This window comes from Toxotes jaculatrix, chromosome 6 (genome assembly GCF_017976425.1).
Source record: "Toxotes jaculatrix isolate fToxJac2 chromosome 6, fToxJac2.pri, whole genome shotgun sequence".
Lineage (NCBI taxonomy): Eukaryota > Metazoa > Chordata > Actinopteri > Toxotidae > Toxotes > Toxotes jaculatrix.
The window spans coordinates 4,304,888-4,322,340 of NC_054399.1; the positions used below are offsets into that span (position 1 = coordinate 4,304,888).

Genomic DNA, 17,453 nt, shown 5'->3' on the forward strand with positions numbered 1-17,453 from the left:
GCATACAGACCTTCTCTTTGCATTTCTCACAGTAGTAGGCGTTGCTGCCCTCCAGCACCTCGCCTCTGACAAACTGGTCTAATGAGATCTCTAAACTTTGACAGGAAGTCACTCCAAGGTTCAACGCCATGAACGTTTCTTCACGCTCGTACCTGTACATCGAAAGGTCAAAGGTCAAAGATATTGTGTGACGTGTGTGTCAAAATCAGACAACAAGCGTGTGGAAAGAAATTCTTGCTGACCTGTGAGGACAGTCTTTACAAATCTTCTGGTCAGAGAAGATTCCCTGAAATGTGTTTTTGAAGATCTGCTCTCGACCCATTTTCTGGTGGAAAGAAATTCATTATAACCAATTATAACCAAGTACTTACATATAAGGTATATATGTATAAGGTGTGTGTGAATTTTACCTTGAGGTGTTCATCAAGCTGGTCCACGAGGCTAGTGAAGAACTCATAAGCATCCTGCTGTTCTCTTACATACAGTTCTTTGTTCCACATCTTGAAGATCTGCACCAGACATAAAAAATTTACACAAGGAAAACAGATGTCTTTACACTGTCATCACAGAGACGACGTGGATGTTTTGGTGATTTGTTTTTCTTTTTTTCTGTTTGATTTTAATGTTGAGAGAGAAAAAAGTTGAAAACAGTGAGAGTTACAGCTGAGAAGATTTATGAATGTGCAGTGCAGACCATGCAGGCATAATGAGAAAACAAACAGCACAACATACTGAATAATCAACGCTCTGCTTAGGACAAATAACAGGCATTCATTTCTCTGTTTTTGTTTTCTGGTGACTGCTTTAGAGTCAGAGCACACTGCTGAACTCCCTCTCTGGTTACTAGAAAAACGATTCAGTCTGTTACCTTCCAGAAGTTCTCAGGCACGTAGTACTGCAGTTTGCTCTCCATTAGATGTCCAAACAAAGACTGGACCTGGTAGAAGACACTCTCCTCCGGCTGGTCTGTGTCATCCTCAATGGACAGGAAAGCCTTACACCAAACACACACAGTCGCTGATTTTAGATTCACTGTATGAAACCGAGTCTGAACTCAAAGAGCAGATGCCCTCTGGTGAATACAGAAGGTAAACAACATGCAGGAAATGTGCACCTCTGGCAGGCCTGGCTGCATGTAGAGCTGCTGGAACACAGCGTTCATGTAACATGTGGCTCCTCCGTTCTTCAGTCCAACAAAACCCGACACCGATCGGCTCTCAACCGGGGGCAGATACTGACAGAGAGACGGGAGTTAGTTTCACATCCGAGCTATTATTAAACTATAGGTGACTGCAAAAATGAATGTAAGAAATATTGTTTTTAACAGTGTCTTACGTCAAACTCCTTGCAGAGGGAAGGATCAGACTGGTGGTGCATAGACAGTAACTCTCTGGTGATGAGTCGGAGGTTTGAGAGAGAGCTGTCTGCCAGCATCACCAGCACCTCGTAGGCCGCCAGTCTGCTGCTGGCTGTGCTGCACCTGACCAGACACACACATGACAATAGATTAAGGCAGTGATTTGAAATGACAACAATCGACACCAATGAATTGCAAAAGCTTTTTCAAATTACTCACATTTTTTTTAAAATGATTTCAGAAGATAAATAAAATCTAGCTTATGGAAACGTGTAACACGACATACTTGGGATGGAAGTCATGACTGGGAGCTGGGGAAGGCGTGGGGTTCGAACTGTTAATGATGATGCGCGAGGCTCGAAACAGGAAGTCATCCAACAACTGCTGGATCAGAGATGGACCTGGAAAAGAAAAAAGTTACACATGGTCAAATTTTATGTATATATGTAAGCATTCTCATCTTATTAGCTTCCAAAAAGTTTTTAATACATGCATGGCGAGCACATATTTGTGTGTGCTCACCAAGATGTTCCTTCTCGTTGCCACAGAGCGAGAGCAAGGTCTTGATGAGTCGGAGGTGTCCTGCCAAGAGGATGTTGTCAGCCTCGCTGGTCTCCATCTCAGAGCTCCAGCTGGGCTCAAAGTTGTCGAGCCAAGAGATCTCGTCCTCCAGCATGGTGGCTGCGCTCACTTTTAACACCTCCATCTCTGACGCTGGAGGAGGTAAGGCAGGTGTAGAGACGGAGGGTGAATATAAGGCAGAGAGAAAAAGAAAATATAGGACACAGTCACCTTTGTTTTCTGAAACAAGAGGCTATATGTTCTGTATTATAACAATTCTTTCATCTGGGACAATACTTCATATCTAAGTACAAGATAACAGTGACTGAAGAGAAATTTATTGGCTTACTGGTCAGGTCATCCAGAAGCTGACATCTCAGGTCAAAGTACTCAGTGCACTGGGAAAGCAACCTGAGGAGAAAAAGCACCATCAACAAAAAAAAAGCCCTGTAAAAGCTTCTGTGGTGTATATCTTGCGTTCGCGTTGCTTGAATACCTCTGGTTGACTCCTCTCATGACAGACGTGGGACTCCACAGTGGCAGCTGAGCAGTGAGAATGACCGAGAGGAGGAACAAGTTGGGTTTCTGGACTTCAGGGAAGGCTGAAGTGTCAGACTGGCTGAGAGTGTAGAGCTGATCGCAAGCCACTCGGCGGATCTGACAGAGGAAGTGATAAAGAAAACGCAATGCAATGTCAGGCATAAGCAGCATTTCATCTGTGCAGTCTACCGAGCAAAAAAAAAAAAAAGAAAGGGTGTTGTTTACCTCTCCGCTGGGAGATCCCAGCAGGATATCGATGATAAAATCATTGACGGAGGGAAGGTTGTAAAAAGAACCTGGAGAGAGAAACCAAGCACAGGATTAAGTGTCAGTGTAAATGTCTGGCAAACAATGTGTATACTAAAGAAAATGTACATGCTATTGTATTATGCCATGGAACACAGGACAACAATGGCAATGTATAATGATAATTAAAAAAAAACATGACAATCAGTGCTGGGGAAGTATCTTTGTAGTGTGTTTGTGCTCCTGTGTGAGTCTTACATAGCTGCTGACAGCGTAACTGCAGACAGGTAACCAGCAGTGACAGAGCCTCGCGGGCGATGATGGCATCTTTGATGGAGACATTCTGCTGTCTGACACATATCCCTGCATGCAAAGCTGTCGGCATGGTCTCGCCCTCACTGCTGGAGCTGCAGTTACTTCCTGCAAAAGTACACAGAAAATTTGTTTTACTAACATTTCTTTATTTTTTGTGTGTAGCACTGGGAATGCCTCGACCCCAACAAAGCATTAAACAAAGCTGTAGGTGACAAATCAGGAATGAAGTTGTAAAGACTGATTACATCAATTGCCGACTGTGAAGATGCGCTGTTGCCACAACAAGCTCTCTGCCTTTACGTATGTGGGAACGTTACGGAGAAGAAGAACTGGCATGTAAGACGATAATGAAAAGCATTCACTGTGTGTTTTCTGTCTCACCTGTACTGCTGACTCTGGTGCGTACTCCCTGCGGCAGAAGCGAACCGTGGGTCTCTCTGATTGGCTGCGGGCTGCCAACCAGATCCAATCTGCCTGCTGCAGCCGCCCAGGTCAGACGCATGAAACAGGCCACAGTGGAGGTGAAGTCACCCACTTCCATGGTCTAGACAAGAGACAGAACAAACAGCGTACTCAAAGGTATTCTCCACTTACAAGAACAGTCTGGTTGCAGAATTGCGGGAGGATTTGTGATGGAAACAACTTGATACTGAAAGTGAAAGTGTGTTTCTGTGTGTGTGTGTTAGTCCAGTACCTGAATAGCTACTCGAGCAGCAGGTATGATCTCCTCCACTCTTATGGACGAGCGCTCAGACAAAGACATTTGCCTGTAGGATGACTTCTCCGGAGTTCCACAAAGAGACAGCTGTCGCCCGCTCCTTCCCGCGTTACGGAACGGACGGGATGACAGCGCCTCGCCATCTCTGATGACATCATCATCCAGCGCTGCAGGCATGCTCTGACCAACCAGAAGGAACCTGCAAATACAGCCGATTGAGTGCGGACGTCTAACTTGGTACATTGCCCAGAATATCCACTCGTGTGTGTGTGTGGTCATGAGGCATTTTGTACCTGGCCAGCTGAAGACAGATGGAGTAGACTCCTTGTCTGGTCTCGTAGTCCACCTCTGATGGGATGGAGTCCCTCTGCATAACATTCACCACCAGACTGCAGAGGTAAACACAGAGAAACACCACTGTCAGGACTAAAAATAAAAACACATTGTGACGCATTTTAGATAAACACCAGACAGTGATGGTGCTTTTCTTTTAAAAGGTCTGTTCTTTGTGCTCTTACCTGAGACCTCCTGCTTTAAGGAAGTTCTCACAGAAGGACTTGCTGCTGGTTTTGGCCATCTCATCATCAGATGTGGGCATGAGCTTTGAACTCAACACCTAACAAACAAATAAGAAGAGACAAAGATGAGAGAGAAGAGGGAGGAAAACAGATGTCAAAGTCAATGATCTACCTTTAAAGTAAATGGTTATTGGAAAATGGTGTTTGATGAGGTGTATGCAACATCACATGTGTGCATACCTCCAGGTTATATAGCACTCTGAAGGTGGACATGCCAGGTGCAGAGGATCTGAACAGGGACTCCAAGATGGATGCAGCGGTGGGCTGGTGTTGCTGCTTGGAGGCCATGGACGGAGACCGAGAGCCTGTACCCTGTCCGAGGGTGAACAGCGTCTTCTACAGAAAAGAGACACAGAGGGAGTTTAGAAAATAACAGAGACAGATGAAGGGCAAGGGGAGAACTTGTAAAGCAAAGATAAATGGAAACGGACAAGTTCAGCGTTCGGTCATGGGAGCTGCCGACTGAACCGGAAAAGGTCACAACATCCGAGCAGACAGTCTGATGTACCTGGTGGCTCCAGACGCTGGATTCTTTGGGAACAAAGTTGTCGAGAGCGTCCTGCACTTCTGGGTCCGTCGGGATCAGCAGCAGCAGCTTCCTGACGCGCAGGGTGATCCTGAGGGCAACAAAAACACATACGGCATGAGCACACTGAATGAATGAACGCATGAGTGTTTACTTGTTTTCAATGACAGCTTGGTAGCGTGAATATGAATCTTAATTAAGTTATAGCATTAGGTTTGAGACAGTTATGTTAGTCCCTGGGGAAAATCACTTCTCACCTGGATTCATCGAGGTTAGCCAGCTGGTAAAGCATCTCAAACACATTACACACCAAAGCCATCACCACCCCGGGCAGGGACTTCTCCTGAAAGTGGAAAAACATGGACACAGCGCATCAGAACCTATGTACACACCACCGTGTATTCTAAAGTCTAAAATCATGTACGAGATGGTACCTGCTCCAAAGCATAGGCAGAGTTGAAGACGGCGGAGCTGGAACTGCTTGAGGCGGAAGCCGAAGACTCGGAGCTGCCAGAAGGAGTGCCCGTGCCCGAGCTCTTCACAGTCAGGGTCTGCTCATCGCTGAAGCCGAGCTGGGACAGTAGCTTCTGGTCCCGATTCATGGTCAACTAACAGATGGTGGAGGGGCAGTGAAGGGACGGGGTGAGAGAAAAAAAAAAGGGATGAAGGTTGTTGAAGGGTGTGTTTCCCCTGCCATACAGTAGATGCAGCGGGCCAACCCACCAGCAAAGAGGAGATGGCACCCTGCCTAGAAGAATTAACTGAGCATTGATTTGTAGTTTGTTGTGTGTACTGGCTTCAGGGGAAACACGTGATTGGGAGAGGAGTAAAACACTTTGATGAGGGATTGACAGATTAAACAGAACATATAAAATAAAAGAGGGACACGGAGTCCCTGTCACTTGCAGAGTCATCAACACTTACCACACTATCATTGGCAAAGATCTGGACATTATCCACTGGACAGCTCAAGTGCTCAGATATCTTCCACCGGATACTTCCTATTGTCTCATTACTGTGGGTCTGCAGGACACACACACACACACACACACACACACACACAGTGAGAAGAGCTATTTCTTCTGTAGATGTAACTCTATACAATAAATGTGCTACAGGACACATGGGAAAGTCTCCCAATACCTCTAAGGTGAAAGTGTCTTTGGTTGACTCATAGGTGATGTGAAGAGTGACAGGGTGCCCATTGAACGAGGCCCCGTGAGGTAGAATAGTGCGAGGAACCGAGTACATATCCTACAGGGAAACACACAAAAACATTCAGTTACACAAAAGCTTTAAACATGTGAAGATCTTGATGTTTTAGCGGATATGAAGTGCCACGTGGATGCTGAAAATAACTCACTGGCAATGAACTGCTAGAATTATTTAGCACGATTTATTGTGTATGACTGTTTATGCCCTTGTTTCTCTCTCTCTCTCTGTCACACACTAACTGTCAGACTAACAATGAGACCCTCAGGGTGAAGATCGCATGGCCTACCTCTATAGTGATGACGTAGCGTTCAGCCAATAGCAGCAGTCTTTCGATTATTACCAGCTTGGTGGATCTGGAGATGAACATACAAAGAAGAGCTTCAATAGGACGAAAAAAAAAATAGCAAACTTATCATCAAAACAACTGTGTTTTTAAGTAGTAAAATAAAAAAATGACCCAACACAGACATGTTCTAATAGGTTTAGTAACTATGTTCTTACCCAAACCCCCCTCTGTACCTGGATGGTGATTGTACAGATGTGGCCACAGTCGGCATGGCGGTGGCGGTCAGCATCTTGGTTGCCCTAGTAACAGCGTGTGTCAAAGTAGGCCCACCCAGGGCAGAACTTGCTGCCTGAACAGAAAAAGAAACAGAAGTGTGCTATCAGGCGTTGATTACCGAGAAATAGCGCAATCACTTCTGCCAGCAGCATACTTGCCTACTTACCTCTAGTCTCTTGTAACAATCAGCAATGAACTTCTTGTGCAAAGATACAGAGTCCTGAAATGAATGAAATGTTAACATTACACGTGGTTTCAAGTTTCAAAAAGGGACAGAAAACACCTTTTTTTTGGTAAGACTCTTTCATCTTAGAGGTATTGTAAGACTCCCTAAAATAAGTTAAAGCTTAAATGGTTCAGTTATATGCTGTATTACTTATTTTCCGTCACTGCTCATCACAATACACCCCTGTCTCTGTATCACACAAGCTGCCACTTTTACTGGGTTTAAACACAATGGCAGCATCTTAAGTTGCACTGTTATTCTCAGAGTGAAACACACGAAGGGACTGCTTGAAGACTGGGCCACAGTACATGTGCACACACACACACATACACTGACCTTCTTCATCTTGGGATTGAGGTTGGTGTAGCTGTATGTGATAATGAGCTGGATTGCTTCATTGGCTATCTCTTCATCAGGGGTTTCCATGGCGATGCGCCAGATAAAATCCATCCCTGCCAGGTCAAGGCGCTCCACACACTGAAATCAGACAATGTAATATGACCATGAAGGTGTCTTTGACTGCATACTAATAGTTTCTATGCTTTTTAGCTGTCACTGGCCAAAGACTCCACTATGCATACAAGTTGTAAAACAACAACATGAAGATAAACATGAGTAAGGACTGACCAGCTGAGTTCCTTGGCGTTTCAGGCGATGATCACACAGGTTAACGTTCTCAAAGAAGGTCTTAAACAGATTAAAACCTGCAAGACACATAACACGTAAGTATCACGTACTTGTTTATAAACAGATTCGGAAAGGTTGTTGGTAAATAGTGTACCTCCTTCACCCACCATTCATAGTGATCTCATAGGGCTCAAGTTTTAAAATCTTCTCCTTGAAGAGCTGCTGCTGAACATCGCTCTCGAGGTCGTGCTGTCCTTTGGTGAACCACTCAAAACACATCTGCACACATTCAAACACATGTTATGTTTAAGCTGGATTAAACTGAATTGTGGATGCAAGAGAAGCTGTTGCAGATGCTACTGTACTTTTTAATTTGTTAATTAAAATGTAAACATGTATATGGAACTAAACAAAGACAAGACTCCACATTGGGACAGAGGAAGGGTGCTAATGAAATGTAATAAAACATAAATTGTGCCATAATTTGCTAAAAAGTTTAATTTTTGTGCGAGCCTTGAACACTTTTCAAAAAGAAATTAAAGAATGGAGCAAAGGGCTTATGTTTCCTGAGATTCTGCCTTTGTTCCTCCAGAGAAGTCATCCAGAAAAAAAGGTACTTGCAATAACAAACAAACGGCCAAGGACAAGGGTTGCATATGCAATAACTGTTTGCATACCTCACGGTCAAGTTCACAGACATCCGGCCCCGACACCAGACACTCCCAGAGCTCTTTGGCCCTGTTCCATACCAGGTAGAGGCTGGCCTCTTGGAGGAAGAAGGCCAGGAAGCGCAGGTGGCTGTCCAGATACTAATAACAAAGAGTCACAGAGCCACATGTCATCTTAATCCTCAAACACACATTGTCCACATGTAACACTGTGCTGTTTGAGTTTAACTATGGTCTGTGTAACATATAAACCCATATAAAATTACTTATATCAATATCATATTATAAATTGTATCATCCGATGTTTGCATTAGGACAAATACAGATCCGTAGAACAATAAAGATAATCAATTTTTAAAAAAGAAAAGAAAACAACCTCCTGGTAGGTGTATCGTCCATCCACCAGGGTCGAGCCTGAGAGTCCACAGTTTCCCGCAGCGGTCACAGCGAGTCGATGGCAGCACACGAGGGATCCCGTGATCAGTTTGACGATCTCGAAGTTCTTCTTCAGGTCCTGGATGATGCTCTGTGGGGACGCAGGAGAAAGGTTACCATAGCAACATTCCACTCACTGTACACCAGGTCACTTTGATGAGGTGTGTGTGCGTGTGTGTTTGTGTTACCTTATCTTGTTTTTGATAGGTCTGCTTGATGAAAGAACGCGTGATCTCGTGCAGCTGACGGAGAGCAGGAACAACCCAGACTGCCTGAGGACTGCTCTGCTGAGAAGCCTGTTGTGACACACATACAAACACACACATGCACACCATATAACAACATCAGCTACAGTAGAATAAGCACACAAAAATGTGCTAGAAAATGTAATGGTCGTTACTGATCAGATTTCATTATACGTCACTGCTTGGTCATTGCAGAGGCAACATTTTTGTAGTAAGGGCTTTATGGAAACATAAAGAAGAAAAAAGAAATCAGAGCCAGGGATGTAAGGCAATCTCACAACTGCCAAACACGCAAGATCAAATCCATTTTTGTACAACTGCGTAGATCGAAAATCAAACACGTGCTTCCTTTGTAAAACTTTGATATCCATGGCTCTGATTAGATTCCTCTTTGCTTCAGTCACAGTGCTAGCACTTCCACCAAAGCAGAGCACTCATCCAGCAGCTAAATCACTCGTTTCATTCAGCCAGCTCTCACCCAGGACAAGATCAACACCACTGTGTGAATCATTAGTCAGTGCCAAAGCAGAAGATTAACATACACCTGGTTAAACTACCTCATGTCACAATCAAGTGTGAAATTATCAACCTGTGACCAATGAAACCCCTTCGTGGTCAAGCCCTCCTCCACAATTGGCTGGCAGGCATGAAGCAGCGAGATTGGATACAGATTGCTCAGCAGAGTGATAAACTGAATGGGCTTCTTCTCTTACTTTGGCCAAAGAGTTAGCTTTCTTCTTGCCCCAAGTGCCAGTAAGAAATGAGCTTTGAGTGTCGCTGCCTTTATTGTCCTCCTGAGTGTAAGTCTAGAGACATACATCGTATTTGAGGTGGGGACAGATTGTGAGGCTGAGAGGCATATTTAGTTCAGTATGTGTGGCTAAAGTCAAACACACAGGCATTTTTCATGGCAGATAAGGCAGGATGGACTCGATCAGCCAAGAGAGGAGATCAGAACTTTTTCTTGGCTTTCAAAGAATAAAATTAAACATATTATTAACTCCTGACAGACAGACATCAGTTGTGTGAAAAGGGGGCCAGAGGATGGCCCCAAATCCGTAACCCCACCGCTGTTCCAAGGATGTTGGACTGGGGGGCACACTCCGATGACAGAGGTAAACAAACTGAACTAACAAGGACATGCTAACTTTAGACCAAAACTGTCACAGCAGGAAGACAAATGTAGAGGCCCAACAAAGCACGTGCTTTAAACTTGTTGAGCTGCAGTTTTGAGCTGCACAGTAAACAGTCCCTGTTTTCCTATGTGATTGCAAAATATACAATAAATATTCTCGACTTTTTGAGCAGTGGCCCAGTGAAACACTAATGAAATTTTATTCTAGCCCAACATCAACACAGATAAAACTGAGCATCTGGTTCAGGTCTGTCTCACCTTCTTAATGTCCTCAATACATTTAATGATGTAACTGCGCTTCACGGTCTCCTTGACAGCATAGGCATCGCTCAGGATTCCCAGGTGCTCCTCCAGCGCCTGCTGAACTAGACTGGTAGGCAGGGTGGGGAGATGAGCCAACTCCCACAGCACCTCCAGCACCTGAACGGACACAAACAAACCAACAAACAAACAAACACGAGATGCTTCAGACTCAAGGCAACAGTTTAATAATGAAACCTAACGTACTACAGATATTCTCATCTATTTTTCTGTATTACTTCTGCATGTCCTCAGCCTTGACAGAATGGCAGATGCACCAACATACCTTTCCAGTTGTGGTTTCAGAGCGAGCTTCTCTGCCGATCCTCCCGATCAGACTGAGCAGCTTCTGCCTCACACGGTCGCTCTCAACCTCCCAGCTCTAAATTACATCCAAACACATAATTATTAACACTGTGGACACACACACACACAGGTTTATTTTTCCTCCGTAGCACTGACCTTCTGTATGAGCACAAAGAGGTGGGTGAGTTGATCAAAGCTGAACTTCACAGCAGCAGCAGCGATGATTGTATGAATGTTTTCTATCACAGTTGATGACTGGCCCGCCTGAAAACGCCAACACAAGAATCAACACATCCAGTGAAGCAGGGGAGACATTTGTGATCTTTGGCATTTGCCACACTCTCACAGATATGTGCGTACATGTGAATACAGACAATTCATTTCACTGTTTTTTTTTTTTAACAAATAAACAGACAAACCTGTCAAATGTGCTTAATGAAAACATAATAATAACACAGGTGCAGAGTTACTGTGATGTGTTCACTGGTGCTGACCTGTATTCTCCAGATCTTAGAGAGTTCGTCCAGTGACAGTTTGCTCCCAAGCAGCTCAATGATTCCCTTAATCCTCTCACAGTACTGAGCCTGATCAATGTTACCTGGTACAGAGAAACATTTAATGCACCACAGTGAATACAGCAAACCTTGGACCAAAAAAAAAGTATATTTATTTAATTATTATTACATATATTATATTTTTTTATTCTAATATTTTTATGTAAATAAAAAATAAGTGATAGTCTGTCCAGGCATATGTATTTCCTTACCCTCCAGTGCTATTGACAGGACTGAATTCTCTACGAGCCAGTCTAGAAGTTTATCTGTGTCAATGGCGTTTTTCACAGTCTTAGACACCGTGCTCTCTTCTATTAACTTTGTCACCTGAAAGACAAATGGGTATAAAAACTGTGAGATGAGATCAAAAACTGATTGAAGCGCCTGGAGTAAAAAAAAAAAAAAAAAACGTTGACAGAGCTGACCTCTTTGAGTGAATTCATCTTGGTGGAGAAGTGGGGGGTTTTGAGCATACGCAGCAGCGTGTCTAGCCTCAGATCATCCACCACGGCAACCAGTTCCCTCTGGAACCTCATACACAACAGCTTGATGGCCGACAGCAGGTCTGGGATGCTTACCAGACGCTAGAGTTACAAGACAAACAAAGAATGACTAAGCGATAACTTCTTCACAATCAACAAAAACAAGTTCTATAAGACACAATAAAATAAAAAATACTTTTGTTCAAGTTCTACTCCTGTGTCCCTCTGTGAGCTGTTCAAATATCTTTTGTTGAATATATGTGAAAACAAACAAATAAACAAAAAACAGACAAATACATAAATTTGTCTGATCAAATGTAATTTGGGGCAACTAGCTAACCCCGTCCATCTTGTAAAACTGTGGAAAGAGTGGAAGATTCATACTGTCCACTTGATCTGTGCCTTTTTTCAATGAAATAAGTAAAAGCCTAAAAGCAGGGTGACAATTACGCAAAACCAACCTTGTCCTTAAGATCCTTTTCCTCCAGGTTCTGTACATAAGTGATCATCTTGTGGATGACTGGATCAAGCATGGGCTAGGAAAAACAATATGAAACTTTGTTGATCCCTGTGGGGAAAATGGGCCACTGCAGCAGCAAAACAACAGGAGGATATAGCGAATAAAAAATAAACTATAAATCAGAACGGAGCACGAGGGTCATATTAACGAACAACACTGATCATTTTAACAGTGCAACAGGTCAGATAGAAAAAAAATACACACTTATAGAGTCTGCAGACATACAATTACAGTCTAACAAAGGAAGAACAGAAAATCAAATAGGGTACAACTAAGTGTGTGTGTGAGCAGATAAGAAAGCTCACCTGGACAAGGCTGGAGTTTAGGTATTCTGCACAAACCCCAAGAGGCTGAACCAGAGCTGATACACACTGTGTGGGCAGATGGAGACAGACAGAATAATTCAGCTGTGACACAAACCAAAAAGGAAATAAACTTATTAGTAGTAGCATGACTAGCTATCGTAAGAATTGTTTATTCCACCTTGCCGTTTTTGTGGGTGTCAACATAATCTGTCTTGCATAGTTAAGAGAACGACTCAGGAAAGAAAACATACACAATAAAAACATTCTACCGCAGTTTTTAGATCAAAATGTAAATGTGAAACCACGCTGTGTTAAAACTGATACTGTGTTTTCACTATTGTATGTGTGCCTGTGAGTAAAAGGGAGGGAGTGTAACCAGATGTGTGGGTGAGTTTCCAGCACTGGAGCCCAGCTGTCATTTGTCATTCAGTGCTAAATCACAGGAGCTTAGTGAACGGTCCCCATGTTCCTGTCTTATTTTTTTCTGACTATCTTCCATCTCTGCCTCTGGGCCCCCTCAGAGCAGCTCCTTCACCTTCCTCCTTTATTCACTCTATAAATCCCAACCCTTGCACTTGACTTCCTGCTCAAAGCAGGCGAATGAGTCACCCCTGGGACTTAGTAGAGGAGAGAGCACTCCTCCCATTATCTTTTTTTTCTTTCACTTTCACAGTCTCTCTGTCCTGTGCCTGGAGCATGTTAGTATCTGACAGCTTACACAATCTACTGAGCTCCCACTGCAACTGAAGACCACAACAGTGGTCCACAACTAGTCTCTACCTTATTAATATGCTAATTAGAGGGAGCGTGTGTGCACACACACACTGAATCAATGGCTACGCCACTGCTGTGTTTCCGGCCAGGTTCCCAGAAGGAAGCATCAGCACAAGGATGCCTCAGAACACACAACACAACAGAGCATTTCAACCGTCACACAGCGGCAGGATCAGAGTGTGTTTGTGTGTAAGTGAGTATATCTGAGAAGGGGAAAGAGAGAGACATTCAGCACCCTGCAGCTGAGAGCAGTGGGGGTAAACATGGTGACCTTTTGCCTGTATATGCTGTGTCAAAAGTCTGTCGACAGTCCCTCTCTCAACCCATCACCAGGGTGGGAAGTATTTCACCACTCTTTAGATATATCAGGCTGTTTGTAAAGAAGGCAAAAAGACAAGGAGGTAACGAAAATCAGTCTTACAGCAATCTCAATTTCCTCAGTGTTGAGCTTGGTCTGGATGGCAGTGAATCCTCCCAACTCGCCAAACTTAAAAAAATAAACAAACAAACAAACAAAAATAAAACATACACATATGAGCCAAAACTGGTACAAGTGTGAAATAATGCATATTATGGATCTGATATCTGGGTGACTGCTTGTTACTCACTCGATTCACCAAATCAACCAGCCAACCATGAGGCTCCTGAAACAGATAATTATGTTTTCAGTGGGTTTATTCAGCAATGAATTTGAAATAGAGACTACACACACGCATACACACATGCATACACACACACACACACACATTTTCAGTTTTCTGACAGCTGTTGTGTGTCAGTCACACATGTTCTGCTGAGCCCCTGTGGCTCAGTTACGCAACACCAGGGCTGAAGAACTCATGTGTCTGTCATGACTATGAATCGTAAACAAAGGCTAATAAGGATGTGTGTATATAAATACCAGCACAGCTTTACATACTTGCAAGTTCATCTGGATAAACTGGATAAACACACATACTCTAATAACACGTCACAATGATGATAGTAAAGGGTGAGTCCAGACGAGAGGGGAGTCCCTTACTTTCTGATAGGTGTTGCTGGGAGAGACAGCAAACATGTTGGCCTCTTCTCCAAAAACTTCAGCCCAGTTCCTCTGGCAGGCCTTCATCCGATTCTTAAAATGGTACTCATTATCAGGGTTGAAGGCCTGGACAAAACAACAAAGATACAAAGCATAAATACACGCCTAAGACACATTTCAAACACATTGTGTCACATGTGTTTATCACATGCGTCACATCTCTCTCTTGGTATGATTACAAAAACAAAGTGAATGGCTGAGAAGTAACGAGGAGCTTTACTGTCACTGACTATGATCTAATTTAGTACCGATGCAATGAGAAAGCACAATTGAAGTGATCTCTTTAATTGATCGACTGACATAATATAATCAATAACTTATTTATCAATAAAATTTGGCTGAAATAATTAAGAGATTGCTTGATTATTAGTTTCCCAGGTGTTCTACTGTTTTCAATGACAATTTAGTCACTTATAAGTTAAAATATTTACAAAAACAAAACAAAAGATAGTAGAAAGGCATCAAAAGACAAATATTAAGAGAGACGGAGTGAGAGAGAACACACCATAGTCAGGACTCCCATCAGGTTTACAGGTACGGGATCTTGCTTCACCCTCTCTGCTACCAGCTCCACCAGCAACATAAGCATGTTGTAGATCCCCTCGTGAATCTCTGTGCCCCATTTGTGTACTGCACTGCTTGTCAGCAACTGGGGACAGTGAGCAAATGGACAAACGGGAGGCAAGTTAGTGAAAATAAATGTTAATTAATCAAGTACTACACAGTCACTTAGAGCTCTGTTTCTTTACTGCTCACCTTTTTAAAGGCCTCCGGCATGCAGCGATCCATAAACCGCTTGCAGTTCTCATCAGCATCCGCGAGACCTGACAGAGAGGGAGATGCTGGAATCACATATTTAAACCACATCTAAACTTGGAAAAAAGTTGGCTGTGATGAAATAGATACAGATTGAGCCATGTAACACAAGTGTTCAAAATAACAACATGTGAAAAACGCCCGACTGGCCAAACAAAACATGCCTCCCACACAGAAACGCAGATGGAGAGCATTTAGTTTATTGCAGACCTAAAAAAACAAAGACTGGAACACAATCTTACCGTGCCTGGCGAGGCAGGTGGACGCAATGAGGCACTTGCCCAGGGACTCCTCTCTCTTGTAAGGTATTGACCAGTGATCAGTAAAGACTCGACTCTCCAGCTCATACAGGTTGGTGGTGGGGAACTCCATACTTCCCCCAGAGCAGTTCCCATTCTCATCATTGCTCCTCTGTAACACACAAACGTGACAAAATTACAGTCTGATACCGTGGGTGACTTTATCTCACACAGCTGATCTCATTGTTTTATAATGACACCGCAACTGTCCTCTGTGCCATTCTAGGATAATCCAAATGGCCTCCAGCAATGATAAAGTCAGACGGGATGATTCTTGATCCGTGTCTTCCCTCTGGGAGAAGAGCGATAGCAGTCATTTGCAAAGTGTGTACAATCTGCCCTTCATCTCCGCATTATTTTCTCTCAAGCAGCTTTCAGAACAAATTCGGGCAGGTGCCTGTTTTCAAGTACTTTGTCAAAAGGGTTGCAGTGTGTATGACAGGGCGTGAGAGCTTAAGTCAAGAGTAATGAACACGCTACCATGTGACTACCATGTGCTGTCTGATATGACGGTACCCGCGATGACATGTTTTTCTGCATATCTGAGTGGGTTATGAAAAGCAAGTTAAAATTCAACTGACTCAAAGTCAGCTTTCATACCTTGTGCGTTTACGGCTCAAAATGCCAAGTCCAGGCTCGGCATTCTGCCGCTATGACAAAACAAAATGGCCAGTGGCAGTAACGTCTGTGAGTATGAGTAGTGAAAGCAACAGCAGACAAAGGATTTTTGAATTATTTACATGATAAAGTTGCTTACGTATTCATGAAGTCAACTGAATATTCATGATCAAACTGCAGAACTCCCTCCTCTGAAACAGTGCGGCCCAGTGGATATTTCTCAGCACACTAAAGCATGTCATGTTTGAAAGCAAATAAAGATATATGTTTGCACTGTAATTGTGCTATTTAACCAAGCATAATACTCTATGGATGCTTTACCTGCTGTCTTGAATGAAAAAGCATCTTTAACTTTGACTGAGCCCTGGGATTTAGCTTTCACTACATTATCAATCACCAAAACTACTACAACCCATTTTGCCTGGGGGGCACTATGCAGAATAAATACTAATAAAGCAAAGTACAGTTAGGTCAAGTCTTACTTTTTTTGAATTTATCTCCACATATTAGCATACACAATGGTCAGTGTGTTCAGTCCATGTTTTACTGAGCTGCATACTGATAGATATACAATATAAATTGATGTACTGGACATTAAGTAGAGGAGAACAGTAGGGAGGGAAGGAGAGGAGAAAGCAACAGTGAAGCATCATATTTCATTCCTTCCCTTTCTAAGAAAATTAGAAATGACAGATAGATGGATGAGAGGAAGGAAACAGAGGGAGAGCGAGAAAGAGAAAGACAGAGAGAGAGAGAGAGAGAGAGAGAGAGAGAGAGAGAGAGAGAGAGAGAGAGAGAGAGAGAGACTAACCTAACCCCACTCTTAGAAAACGCTATATTCAAAGAGTAACCAGGAAGAAACATGCCATTGCTGGCTGAGTTATAAGTTAACGTTAGTGTAAAAATGTAATCCTTTGATTTAAATATGAATAGCAGCATAAAGTAAAAAAGGAAACTTACTTTCTTTTACAATATACAGAATCAATCACCATCAGAAATTAAAACAAACATGCAGATAAGCTGCAAAGCTCTCTGCTCAAGACTTCTGGGGAAAGGTTCAAGTCTCAAAGGCACAATATGCATGTATATGGTTGCGCAGGACCGTGAGGTAATTCAGTGCCACTCTGTTACTATGCTCCCCGCAACCCTCCCGGGAACCCTGCACAAACTGCAATGTGTTTGTGTGTATCAGGGAGACTACAGAGCTATATTTAGGACCATGACATGAGGCCAAGACCTGTGACATGCCTCATGAGCACAAATACAGCAGACAGAAAGAAGGAAATAAAGCACTTTCATCTTTGGAGTTCATTCATGGACAGCGCATTTCAAAACTTAGAATGTCATGTGAAAGTGAAACTTTCAAAAATGTGCATGAGAGGACAAAGCCATTACACTAAGGGCTAACACTTGCGTAAATTATTCATTTGACAGGTTGGTCTAG

General features: G+C 43.2%; 1 protein-coding gene across 3 annotated transcripts in view; it reads right to left on the reverse strand.

The window, feature by feature from the left end:
* usp24 (ubiquitin specific peptidase 24) overlaps positions 1-17,453 on the reverse strand; it is a 29,764-nt gene that overhangs the window by 10,333 nt on the left and 1,978 nt on the right. Inside the window, exons 2-47 of one of the 3 annotated variants that reach the window (XM_041039801.1) lie at positions 15,335-15,503; positions 15,033-15,100; positions 14,782-14,925; positions 14,217-14,342; positions 13,804-13,839; positions 13,617-13,682; positions 12,422-12,487; positions 12,058-12,132; positions 11,540-11,698; positions 11,327-11,441; positions 11,055-11,158; positions 10,717-10,824; positions 10,541-10,636; positions 10,213-10,374; positions 9,533-9,625; positions 8,763-8,870; positions 8,516-8,665; positions 8,149-8,280; positions 7,639-7,750; positions 7,472-7,548; positions 7,181-7,321; positions 6,785-6,838; positions 6,576-6,691; positions 6,343-6,409; positions 5,985-6,095; positions 5,766-5,864; positions 5,276-5,449; positions 5,099-5,184; positions 4,824-4,932; positions 4,496-4,651; positions 4,256-4,353; positions 4,031-4,126; positions 3,714-3,936; positions 3,401-3,563; positions 2,963-3,124; positions 2,684-2,754; positions 2,415-2,575; positions 2,268-2,329; positions 1,880-2,071; positions 1,644-1,758; positions 1,336-1,480; positions 1,115-1,234; positions 869-994; positions 411-509; positions 243-325; positions 11-152 (exon numbers count right to left, since the gene is read on the reverse strand). In XM_041039801.1, the coding sequence (XP_040895735.1) occupies positions 11-152; positions 243-325; positions 411-509; positions 869-994; positions 1,115-1,234; positions 1,336-1,480; positions 1,644-1,758; positions 1,880-2,071; positions 2,268-2,329; positions 2,415-2,575; positions 2,684-2,754; positions 2,963-3,124; positions 3,401-3,563; positions 3,714-3,936; positions 4,031-4,126; positions 4,256-4,353; positions 4,496-4,651; positions 4,824-4,932; positions 5,099-5,184; positions 5,276-5,449; positions 5,766-5,864; positions 5,985-6,095; positions 6,343-6,409; positions 6,576-6,691; positions 6,785-6,838; positions 7,181-7,321; positions 7,472-7,548; positions 7,639-7,750; positions 8,149-8,280; positions 8,516-8,665; positions 8,763-8,870; positions 9,533-9,625; positions 10,213-10,374; positions 10,541-10,636; positions 10,717-10,824; positions 11,055-11,158; positions 11,327-11,441; positions 11,540-11,698; positions 12,058-12,132; positions 12,422-12,487; positions 13,617-13,682; positions 13,804-13,839; positions 14,217-14,342; positions 14,782-14,925; positions 15,033-15,100; positions 15,335-15,503 (5,337 nt within the window). Of the gene's footprint in view, positions 1-10; positions 153-242; positions 326-410; positions 510-868; positions 995-1,114; positions 1,235-1,335; positions 1,481-1,643; positions 1,759-1,879; positions 2,072-2,267; positions 2,330-2,414; positions 2,576-2,683; positions 2,755-2,962; positions 3,125-3,400; positions 3,564-3,713; positions 3,937-4,030; positions 4,127-4,255; positions 4,354-4,495; positions 4,652-4,823; positions 4,933-5,098; positions 5,185-5,275; positions 5,450-5,765; positions 5,865-5,984; positions 6,096-6,342; positions 6,410-6,557; positions 6,692-6,784; positions 6,839-7,180; positions 7,322-7,471; positions 7,549-7,638; positions 7,751-8,148; positions 8,281-8,515; positions 8,666-8,762; positions 8,871-9,532; positions 9,626-10,212; positions 10,375-10,540; positions 10,637-10,716; positions 10,825-11,054; positions 11,159-11,326; positions 11,442-11,539; positions 11,699-12,057; positions 12,133-12,421; positions 12,488-13,616; positions 13,683-13,803; positions 13,840-14,216; positions 14,343-14,781; positions 14,926-15,032; positions 15,101-15,334; positions 15,504-17,453 lie in introns of all 3 variants that reach the window. The other 2 variants (XM_041039800.1, XM_041039802.1) reach the window with 2 other exon arrangements.